General features: G+C 43.8%; 1 protein-coding gene across 2 annotated transcripts in view; it reads right to left on the reverse strand.

Moving 5' to 3' along the window:
* Nucleotides 1-3,486: 3,486 nt before the first annotated feature.
* Nucleotides 3,487-12,589, reverse strand: part of POLA1 (DNA polymerase alpha 1, catalytic subunit) — a 481,679-nt gene continuing 472,576 nt past the window's right edge. For both annotated transcript variants that reach the window (XM_040338205.1, XM_040338204.1), the window contains exon 37: nucleotides 3,487-4,105. In XM_040338205.1, coding sequence (XP_040194139.1) covers nucleotides 3,963-4,105 — 143 coding nt within the window. In that variant the 3' untranslated portion in view covers nucleotides 3,487-3,962. The remainder of the gene's footprint in view (nucleotides 4,106-12,589) is intronic.

Below are 12,589 nucleotides of genomic sequence, written 5' to 3' on the forward strand. Positions count from 1 at the left end.
CTTACACAGACAATTGCGCGGTCGTGCGACGTGGCTCCCAAAATTGGCGTCCTTTTTTCCCCACAAATAGAGCTTTCTTTTGGTGGTATTTGATCACCTCTGCGGTTTTAATTTTTTGCGCTATAAACAAAAATAGAGCGACAATTTTGAAAAAAATTCAATATTTTTTACTATAAATAAATATCCCCTAAAAACATATATAAAATATTTTTTTTCCTCAGTTTAGGCCGATACGTATTCTACCTATTTTTGTTAAAAAAATCGCAATAAGTGTTTATCGATTGGTTTGCGCAAAATTTATAGTGTTTACAAAATAGGGGATAGTTTTATTGCATTTTTATTCATTATTTTTTTTTCTACTAATGGCGGCGATCAGCGTTTTTTTTCGTGACTGCGACATTATGGCAGACACTTCGGACAATTTTGACACATTTTTGGGACCATTGTCATTTTCACACCAAAAAATGCATTTAAATTGCATTGTTTATTGTGAAAATGACAGTTGCAGTTTGGGAGTTAACCACAGGGGGCGCTGTAGTAGTTAGGGTTCACCTAGTGTGTGTTTACAACTGTAGGGGGGTGTGGCTGTAGGACTGACGTCATCGATCGAGTCTCCCTATAAATGGGATCACTCGATCGATGCAGCCGCCACAGTGAAGCACGGGGAAGCATACGGCTCTCCCCGTTCTTCAGCTCCGGGGAGCGATCGCGACGGGGCGGCTATAAACGAATAGCCGCGCCGTCGTCCCGGATCGCTCCCCGAGGTAAGCCGCACGCAGCGGGAGGGGTCCCGATTGGACCCGCTAGAAGGCAGGGACGTATATATAGGCCCATCTGCCTGTACGTGCCATTCTGTGGACGTAAATAGGCGTGCGTTAAGTGGTTAAAATCATCGTGTGTGGGCTTCACATTGTTTTTCGGCTTCTGAAATGTCATTTTTCGGGTTGTAAAAAATGATCGTGTGTGGGCTAAAACAACGTTTTAAACCCGCGCATGCCCAGAAGCGAGTTATGAGACGGGAGCGCTCGTTCTGGTAAAACTACCGTTCATAGTGGAGTAAGCACATTCATCACGCTGTAACAGACAAAAAAACGTGAATCGGCTTTTACTAACCTGGAATCAGCTAAAAGCAGCCCAAAGGCGAATAGAACTTCCCCTTCAGAGTGCCGTCGTACGTGTTGTACATCACCGCGCTTTGTTCATCATTTTTCAAAAACGATGGTGTGTGGGCAACATCGTTTTTAATGATGAAGTTGGAAAAATTTCGTTTTTTGGACATGCTGAAAAATTTCTTTTTTTTCATGCCGAAAAACGATCGTGTGTATGCGGTATTAGAAAGAACATGGGAATTTTTTGGGCAGCTGCTAGCATCCACAACCAGGGAATTTAGGAGAAGCTAGCAGAAACATATGACTAGTGCAGTGATGGCGAACCTTGGCACCCCAGATGTTTTGGAACTACATTTCCCATGATGCTCATGAACTCTGCAGTGTAGTTGAGCATCATGGGAAATGTAGTTCCAAAACATCTGGGGTGCCAAGGTTCGCCATCACTGGACTAGTGTGACAAATCTGCCATGAACACTACTGTTACCTTCTGTGTTTGAGACAACATTGGACCTGGAGATTCTTTTGAAGAGAACTCATCTATAAAAGAGACCTGATCCTCAATGGCTTCCACTTCTTCCTCTTTCTCCCCCAGCGCCTCGTCTTTCAGCAAAGGGGGGGGAAGGAGAGGGCCCATGCTTGCACCCTAGGTGTTTTAGGCTAGTGAGAACTCCCGAGGACTCATCTCTGCAGAGAATTCCTCCCTTGACACAGCCAACTGTGTGATTTACATACATTTCTCACACTGCAGTCAGACAGGTGACTTGCCCTGATTAATAAATTCAGCATCCTAGGTTATCTCTCCACCTCCAGACTCATTCATATTGAACAGTAAACTGGTATCAGTGCCTATGAAAATTGAGCTGCAAGACTCACTTGTGAAGTCGCTTCCACCACAAGGCGGACATATTACAAGCTTGGCAGAGAGATGTGCACATTTAACTGATGAGGATTGGAGTGAAGGTCTTCAACAATACATCCCTCTTATGATTTTACCTAGGGACCACTTTGTCCAAATGAATTTTTTGCATAGGGTATATTACACACCCCAAAGACTGTCGACCATCTACCGACTAAGGATGATACCTGTCCTAGGTGTTGCAGAGGGGTAGGGAATTTTATCCATATGGTTTGGTCCTGTCCGCTGATTCAAAACTCTTGACGGGCGGCGGTTCCTGACATTGATGTGCTTAGTGGAGTCACCAATACTCTAGATCCCCTGATCCTTTTACTAGGTATAGTGGATAGCCTACCTACTAAGCTTCATAACCTAACAATGCACACCAAATTGTTAATTTTCAATGCTACTTACGCCAGGAAAACTAATCTCTCCAAGTGGAAGAAAGCAGAGCCCCCCCAACAATCTCTGCAAGGAAATCTATGATTAATGCTACCTTACCCCTACTATATAATTTGACCTACCTGGGACGCAATTACCCCAAGAAATTCAATAAAATATGGGCTTGTTGGGTGGAAGCGCGGTACCTCACGCTATGATAATCATGCTCTATGTCACCCCTCAGGGAGATGTGTAGTGGCTGGACCCAACTCTATTTTATGTTTATGCTCTGGTTTCTGCATCTTATTCCTATCTCTCCCATGTACCTCCCTTTTCTCTACCCGTCCTAACTTCCCACTTCTGCACCCATCCCCCTTTCCTTAACGCCTAGTGGTTGGGAGGTCAGCATTAACACATGCTGGATAATATCTCAGAACTATAGTTTTTTTTTTACTTGTACTTGACTATGTGCCTTATGCAACTTTCGTTGCCTATATTACCTGTTTAAGTTTGAAGCTTGTGATTTTTTGTATTGCTACTGCTGCAATAGTTTAATAAACATTTCTTCTGTTAAAAATGAAAATAAAAAAATTGAGCAGCAAGCTGACCCAGGAAGCAGTGAAGCCATATTACTGATTTGCACACATGTGTCTACCAAAATTACAAATCCATAGGTAGACAGTAAACAGGGATTTCAACTGCAGTTTTTAGCAGCCTGCCTGAAATGGCAAAATCATAATTTTGTTTAGATGTACTGTGGTCACAAGGATGAAGCAACTCAGTTCCAAAAATGTCAATATTAATTGTAAATGAAACCTGGTATTTCAGAAAACATCTTTATTCAGTTCACAGTAAATAAAACTTATTGGGGGGGGGGAATATTTTTTGAAGGATAAAATACCATTAATGTTCGAATGTTTGAGAAAAACAAACAGATAATGGAAATACACAAATATAAAAAGAAAAAAAAAAATCTAGACACAAGTATAGGAAGGTTGTTCCTGATAAAACTATACCAGCTGGAAATCCACTAAAATACAATATATCTCCTAAAGTCAAGGCTATACTTCTATACTTTACACATTAAATGCCAGGAATAGCTGTAGTTTAGTCATTTTATTAATTAGCATGTTTGTGATGAGAAGCTGGTAAACTGTGAAAAGGCAAAACATTAGTGCTCCTACTGAGACCTCATGTAACCTTGTTTGCTGAAAGCACCTCCACTAAATACTGAACAGAAAAGTCGAGGATCACTTACACTGCAGCCCCTCTCACTGGGAATTATTCAATTAAACTAGCGGTCCTTTTATCTCTCAGGTCTCAATGGACAACTCCTTACAAAAGAAATAGAATGTGCTGTGACAGACATATTTATAGTTTGAAAACTGCGACATTTAAATTGTTACAATTACAGAATTACAAAAGTAAGTTTTAGACTGAACATCATAGCTGGATGAGGAAGAAAAGATTTCTCAAGCTAAGCACATAAGAAACGGAACCACTTGCTAAAGAAAAAAAAAAAAGCCATGAAAAATGTGTCCATCTTAAAAGAAGAAGCCAATTTGTAAGATACAGCTCTACTTGATAGCGGCAAGGGTCTGAAATAGCTTGCTGAGATTCACTTCTGAGTAAGCGCTATGTGAGAGAGCTTGGTCAATAGTGTGCTTTAACTTCTTGTATGCAGTTTCTGCTTCTTGAAAGTGCTTCTTTTTCAGGTGCCCTGTTGGCAAAATAAAACAAAATTATTTAGGATTACAGTTAGTTTTAACGGAAATGCATAAAAAAAAAATGCAACTTCATAATGTAGTATAACGATACAAGAGTTTGCCAAAGCAAACCTTAAGTGATATTTAGCCTAGGTTCACATTGGAGTGATTTGTCATGCGATTTGAGAGATCAAATCGCATGTCAAGTCGCAGCCTATTGGCACTGTTCCAATCGGCGCAACACCCATTTGCAAAAGTAGTTCATGCACTACTTTTGCCGATTTCAGGTGCGACTTCAATAGACATCTGTGTATGAAGCCACACAGATGTCTATCAAGTAGCACCTGAAATCGCGCTGAACTTGCTACTTTGAAATCATGCTACTTCAAGTGAAGTAGCGCGATTTCAAAGTAGCATCAATGTGAACCAGGGCTGAAGGTTCACTCGCCATTTAATTCATTCTCTTGTAACTTAGTGATTGAAACTGGTCTTTCTCTTGGCATTAAGGATTTGATGGATCCAACCACAATTTTTGATTAGAGGGAATCGAGGTGTAGGAAAAAAAAAAAAAAAAGTGGGTGGAATATTTTTATGAACCGTTCTCTTGCATGTGTTTTTTTGGTTGTTTGTTTTTTAGATGAAAGCGGATATAAAGCTTCCAAAATTACTTGAAAGGTAACTAAAGTCTTCGGCTGGCCACTTACATTCATATGCCGTTTCAGCATATGGATCTAGTAAAGTAATTAAAATCCACTTAATCAAGCAGACGCTCAAAGTACACCAGCTTGGCGATCACTTCATTAACCAATTAAACAAAAAATGTAAGTTCTAGGTAATTATTTTTACTAGTAAGCAAAAAAGTTATCTACCAGGTTAACCAGGAATAAGTACAGATAAAGAGAAGGAAAAAAGCATCAAAGTGATAATTTTTAGGCCTTTTTCACACTGCAGATTGTACATGCAAATCCGTGCATATGAGCATAAACTAATACATTTTCTCTAGGAATGTATTGTGCACACGAACGTACATGCCTGCAAAACAAACAAAATTACGGGGGAGGGGGCGTCCTCAAACATCAGTGCCGTTTGCAAGAGGCTTTTTTGGTTAACTAGAAATAAAACATACAATCTTTCAGAACACAAAGTTTTCCAGGCATATTGACAAATATTATTGAAAAGCTACTCTCCACAGCAGCCAGATTTCAAAGTGTCCTGTGACCCTTTATAGTTAACAAATCTACAGAGTGCTTATACACTATATAGCTCATGCAAATATATACAGTACAAAGCTGAAAGCATTATCTTCATGACTGTAGCAGTAGGTCAACGTACTGAAACTTGGCTATTTAAGAAGTATTTTCATTTTCAACCTAAATAATTAAGTATCGTGTATATCAGTGTCATTCGACCTGAAATGTATTGAGGGTCGCAAGTGCGGCCCTCAATGCCCCCAGAATGCTGTGGGCCAGAAAATAGCAGACCATTTTCATGCACTGAGGTCCACGTCAAGTTATTTTCAAAATCGATGAGCTGCAACAACATTTGTTTTGTTGCCTTTTTTTAAAATGGATTGAAACAATAAAATAAGCCCCATCATTGGTGTCAGTAGCTGCAACAACCACCCCCAGCATCAGTTTCTGGGACCATAATAATAAACAATCATCAAGCACAGGTTTCAGTAGTAGCAACAACAACAACAATCCTTCCACTGGTATTTGTGGACACATTAACCCCCCCAGCATTGATGTTAGTAGTTGCAATAACAAACCCACTGCAGTGGCGGGCCGTCCATAGGGGGCGCATGGGCGCCGCCCCCCCTCCCAGGCAATAAAAAAAAAAAAAAGATTTTTTTAAAATGGCCCTTTCAGAAAAACAGAAAAGAGTCCTTAAGTGCACTATGTTCGAGCGCCGGAGACAGTGCAGTATGGGAAATGCAACAATAATGCAAAAATGAGATTGCAGACGAGGCATTTCATGTGCAGGCTTTAAACCTGCTTTGCGTCACTTTCTATTGCGCAAAACCGCATCCGGTCCGGGTGCTACTGCTTTGCATATTAGTAATGACTTCTGGTTATGCCAGGCAGTCACAACAGGAAGTGACGTCAGCAGCTCTATGGGACGCTCAGCCGATCAGAGTGTGGACTCTGGAGGCAGGACGCGGTTCACTAATGGGGTGGATGGGCACAGAGCTGACAATGTCGAACCTGAGCCTGTGCACAGTAAACAAGAGCCTGAAGCTGAAGGTGGGGATCGGATGTTCTCTCTCTCTCCAGCTGAGAGAGTTAATTTCTCCTGTCATGTCACTCTCTCGCAGCATGGCTCTGCTGTGCTCAGTCTGACTTGGATGACTTCATTTGTTGTGTTCACCCCTCTCCCTCCAGATTGTTCTCCACTGGCTCTCACTGTCATATCTCCCCTCTGTCTCTGCGAAGCTGCTTGATGTTCTTATCTTTTCAGTCCCACTGAGTTAGTCTCCCTGCAGCCTTTTTCTCCTTTACTTTCCCTCTTATCAGACCATTTTATCTCCCTGCCGATCCCAGCACTCCAACTGCTTAGCCTAATATATATTATCTGCTCTCTCCCCCCCAACAAAGGCACAGCTGATCAGCTACATTCCAATGGGATGTACAATTAACTCTACACTGTCCAGCAGCTGCCTTTTTATCTTGTGCCCGATATAATGTGCTCTGCACCCCTCCCCATGTAATGTGCCCTGCACCCATCTCCTACATGTACCGCCATACACTCCGCACCCCTCTCCTACATGCACCGCCATACACTCCGCACCCCTCTCCTACATGCACCGCCATACACTCCACACCCCTCTCCTACATGCACCGCCATACACTCCGCACCCCTCTCCTACATGCACCGCCATACACTCCTCACCCCTCTCCTACATGCACCGCCATACACTCTGCACCCCTCTCCTACATGCACCGCCATACACTCTGAACCCCTCCCCTACATGCACCGCCATACACTCTGCACCCCTCTCCTACATGCACCGCCATACACTCCTCACCCCTCTCCTACATGCACCGCCATACACTCTGCACCCCTCTCCTACATGCACCGCCATACACTCTGAACCCCTCCCCTACATGCACCGCCATACACTCTGCACCCCTCTCCTACACGCACCACCATACACTCTGAACCCCTCCCCTACATGTACTGCCATACACTCTGCACCCCTCTCCTACATGTACCACCCACGCCATACACTCTGTACCCCTCTCGTACACGTACCATACACTCTGCACCCTGCTCCTACATGTACCGCCATACACTCTGCACCCCTCTCCTACACATACCACCATAAACTCTGCAGTATTTGCAGTCTTTGATTCTGTCACGTATGCTGTTAGGTCATGGTATTGTAAAGCTGTTTAAAGCAATGTATACATTTCTTAATTTTTCATTGCATTAATTTTTTTTCTTACTACACTCCTGACACTAGTGGAATACATGGGTGGATTATATAAAGGCTGTGGCTTATGAGAAGTGGGAGGGATCAACAAGGAGGGGCGGAGTCTGGTGCCCCCCATCCTTAAACTTCACCAGTCGCCACTGACCCACTGCATTGGTGTCAGTGTAAGTAACCTCTCCCCCCCCGCCCTAGTAGAGGTCAGCATAAGTTGTTACACACACACACACACCACGCATTGGTGTTGTTAACGCCCACCTTGCATTGGTGATCTGTGATGATCCTGTTAACCCCCCTACCGCCATGCATTGGTGGTCAATGGAACTGCTGTTAAACCAGCTCCCCCGCCATCACCCACACACCCTTCTTGGTAGTTGGTGTTTGTCAAGTACTAGCCGAATGATACGGACAAATACCCCCCCTTACATTTTTACAAGCGATCACATTCCCACTGTTCAAAGTTGCATAGGAGCTGGGGGATGAGAAACAGCAGCACACTAATCTTCGCAGTGAAACGCTGTACAGGGGGATGTGTCAGGACAAGTCTGATCGTTGGAGAGCAGACAGTTCCCAGCATAGCTAGAGAACTCACCACGATGTGTTCTCCGGTTTAGTGTGGTCCGTTTTTAATAGTAAAGTGGAGGGACTGGCAGTAATGTAAGGTATTTCACACAAAGGAAGCAATACAAAGAGCAAGATATCTTTTCATACAAGTACATGGAGAGCAGGTACATATCAGGAATATGAAAGGTTGGGTTTACATGTTTACATATTCTTTAACCACTTCAATACCAGGCACTTTTCCCCCTTCCTGCCCAAGCCAATTTTCATCGCTGTCACTTTTTAAATGACAATTGCATGGTCAAAATCTGTACCCAAACTACATTTTTTATCACTTTGTTGCCACAAATAGAGATTTCTTTTGGTGGTATTTGATCACCTCTGGGGTTTTTATTTTTTGCAAAAAAAAAAAAAAGCTTCTTTGTTATAAAAATTGGTAAATAACGTTTTCTCCTTCACTGGCGGCACTGATAGGCACTCATAGGTGACACTGAAGGGCACAGATGGGTACTTATGGGTGGCACCGATGCACATCACTATAAAGGAGGCACAGATTGGCATCCCTGGTGGTGTCCTGGGTAAGCATCTTCAGGGCGCCCCCCCTTAAGGAGAGCAGCCAAATTGCTCTCCTCTACTCGCGTCAGTCAAACGCGAGTGAAGAAAAGTTGATACATGACTCTTTTTGTGATCAACTGTGATTGGATACAGCTGATCACATGGTAAAGAGTATATTAGAGTCTCTGACACATTGCAACACCGATCTCGCTAAACTGACATGCCGCACGCCAGCTGTTAATCTAAAAAAGAGGTCCAGTCAGGATAACGGAACCACGGCTCGGCTGTCATTTTGCTATAGGCCGGGCGGGAAGTGGTTAAAGCGTTTGTTAACCCAAATGTGCAAAGCTGTGCCATCCCCTCTATAGACAGGCACAGCACACTATACAAATCTTTTATCAAATGAGCAATGTAAATACCTTTTTAGGGCGATCTTCAGGCTGGTCACATGACTCAAGGCCGCTTGTACACCTCTGATACATGGCATCTGCAGGAGGGGCTGAGATCTCCCTCTGTCAGCCGGGGAGGTCACATGGCAGCTCAGCCCCTACTTTGGCTTGGGCATGAAGGTGTGTAAGTGCCTGGTATTGAAGTGGTTAAAGCAGGGGTTCCGCCCAATTTTTTTTTTAAAAGCCAGCAGCTACAAATACTGCAGCTGCTGACTTTTAACCACTTCCATACCGGGCCTATTTTGGCACTCCTCTCCTACATGCAAAACTCATCATTTTTTTGCTAGAAAATTACTCAGAACCCCCAAACAATATATATGTTTTTTTAGCAGACACCCTAGGGAATAAAACGGTGGTCATTGCAACTTTTTATCTCACACGGTATTTGCGCAATCATTTTTCAAATGCCTTTTTTTGGGGAAAAAAACGGTTTCTTGAATTAAAAAATAACAAAACAGTAAAGTTAGCCCAATTTTTTTGTATAATGTGAAAGATGAAGTTACGCCGAGTAAATAGATAGCCAACATGTCACGCTTTAAAATTGCGCACACTCATGGAATGGCGCCAAACTTCAGTACTTAAAAATCTCTATAGGCGTCACTTATTTTTTTTCTTACAGGTTACCAGTTTAGAGTTACAGAGGAGGTCTAGTGCTAGAATGGTTGCTGGTGCTCTAACACACGTGGCAATACCTGACATGTGTGGTTTGAACGGCGTTTACATATGTGGGCGGGACTTATGTGTGTGTGTTCGCTTGAGATGTGGAAAGCATGAGATCGTTAAAAAAAATTCACGATCTCATGCTTTTAGCCGCGATTGCGGCTTTGTTTACATTCCGGTACCCGGGCGTGACGTCAAAACATTGCGCCCGGGCCGCCGACAATCATAGAGATGACTGGCGCCGGCAGATCGTTTCTCCGGGTCTCCGATGGCACGGGAGAGCCTGGAGAAGCACCGGATGATAGTGGGAGGGGGATGTCCCCTCCCATCGCCTATAAGAACGATCAAGCGGTGGAACTGACGCTGTGATCGTTCTTATGATGCACAGAATGGCCGGCTGAAGAGATGGATATCTGAATAATGCCTGTAGCTGCAGGCATCTTTCAGATATCCTAACAAAGTCCAGGACGTCATATGACGTCCTTGGGTGGCAAGTGGTTAAAAAACTTGACACTTACCTGTCTAGCACGCGCACGCAATGTCGTCAGTCGAGGACAAGCAATCGCTCGTCCCTCGGCTGCACCCGCCGCCATCCTCGGTTAGGGAATCGGAAAGTGAAGCATTATGGCTTCACTGCCCGGTTCCCTACTGTGCATGCATGAGTAGCGCGCCGCGGCGTCACTGGTCCCCGCTCTCTCCTGAGAACAGTGTGTTCCCCAGAAGACAGCGGGGGCTGCCGCAGTACTGTATTCCCGGAAGTGGGTGAAAATACCTGTCTTAGACAGGTATCTGCACCACCTCCCCCCTGAAAGGTGCCAAATGTGACACCGGAGGGGGGGGGAGGGTTCGGAAAAGCGGAAGCTACATTTCTGGGTGGAGCTCTGCTTTAATGCAATTTAAAGGAACAGGATCTGTAATTTTTTAATTTTGGGTTAACACTTTAACTGTCCTCCACACGTGTATGGACAGGGGATCCATTCTGTATTTTGGCAAAAAATATCTGCTAGTCGCTCAAAACTGTATAGTAGGGTCACAGGCACGAGTTACAGTTGTTGGACAGAATGATTCATCAGGATAGAGCCAGGATCCCAAGACCTGCCCATTGACCAGACAACCAGGGTTCAGCAGATGGACATAACAATGGCAGGTTGCAGGACAGGGTTTGCAAGGGATAATGAGGCCTTGGAAAAACCTTCCAGCCTTTTATCCATAGCGTCCTTAAGCACCGAGATGTTTTCTACAGGGATAGTCAGTCTGTGGTTAAGAAAGGAAATGGTTTGGTCTACTCTTTTAGAAACTCCTCCTTGATAGCATATTGCAGGGCAAAGCGATTGGGAGGAGCAAAGAGTTTATCTGGCTTAGGTCAATAATTTAAAAACAAATCCTGCAAAGGGGAATGCACTAGTAAAGTCTTCGTAGGCTGTGGGCTTTTTAGGAGAACCCAAGCTGGTAACTTTAGGCATAGCCGATATAGGTAGTGCAGAATGTGTTAAAGGAGTTGTAAATGAAAACATTTTTTCACCTTAATGCAATCTATGCATTAAGGTGAAAAAACATCTGATGTTGCCGCCCCCCCCTTACCTGACCCATCGAAAGTCCCGTGCGGTCCTGAGATCCTCTTCGCAACTCAGCCTGGATGCTGATTGGCTAGAGCGGATGGATTGAGAGCAGCGCAGCCATTAGCTGCGGGGCTGTCAATCACATCCAGTGATGTGGCACGCCGAGTGATACAGTGAGCGGCTATGGCCGCTCGCTGTATCACGGAAGCGCCCCCGCAATTACTCACTACCATGTGAGCTCTCGCATGACTGTGATCAGTAATTGCGGGGAGGACCAGAGACAGCCGCCGAGGGACCCCAGAAGACGTGGATCGTGGCCACTCTGTGCAAAACGAACTGCACAGTGGAGGTAAGTATAACATGTTTGTTATTTTAAAAGGAAAAAAAAAAATCCTTTACAACCGCTTTAAGGGCCAATATGGTAACCTTAAGTTTTGGAGTTGTCTGGAGACACAATTTCCTCCTGTACCTGCACCTCAAATAAGGATAGGACATATTTCTCTTCATCCTCAGTTGACAATGCAGAAGAAGCTACAGCATCAGGAAAATCAGAGATAGACTCTGGAGGATAAAACATAGAATTACACTAGCGGTCCAGGAGTTCTGAGTATTCCTTATAGAAGATGAATATGATCAACTGGTGTTTAGTTATACCTTAATGGTGCCATACACCTGAAAACTGGGTGACCCAACTAAAGGCATATTTTTTTACATTTCCAATTGGGACACTAGCACTGGTGACCCTGACGACAACCAGGGACTATCCCTTGGGGGGGGGGGGGGGTTATTTTACCTCCTGTTTTGGCTATGTGACAGGTAGTGAAAATAAATATTCCTAATGTGACACAAATGGCAAAAAAAAAAAGAAGATTCGGTCTCCAAAAAAAAAAAAGTTTTGCCTTGCAGTTGAGAATTATTCCTCAATTACATAAGATGAATAAGCATTAAGTACACTAACCTTAAGTACAAGTTTACTACTGAATCTGTACTGTACATAATTCCCCACCTCCTTCAACACAGCCTGATTTGTTAGACACCAACTTGCTTCCCATTGCAGTGATGTATACTGCTCGTCTGTTACTGTTGGCCTGTCTTCAAAGTGTGGCCCTATTCCTTCCTATTGATGTGCCGTATAACGGACAGATGGAATATTGCTTGCCCATAGAAATTAGGCCACACTTTGAAGATGGATCATGGGAGCATTTTGGGTAGAAAGACTGCAGTGCTGGATAGGACCAGACAGTGAAGACTGTGGGAATGGAAGAATGAGGTAAATATTTAACA

The sequence above is a fragment of the Rana temporaria genome, chromosome 2 (assembly GCF_905171775.1).
Source record: "Rana temporaria chromosome 2, aRanTem1.1, whole genome shotgun sequence".
Classification (NCBI taxonomy): Eukaryota; Metazoa; Chordata; class Amphibia; order Anura; family Ranidae; genus Rana; species Rana temporaria.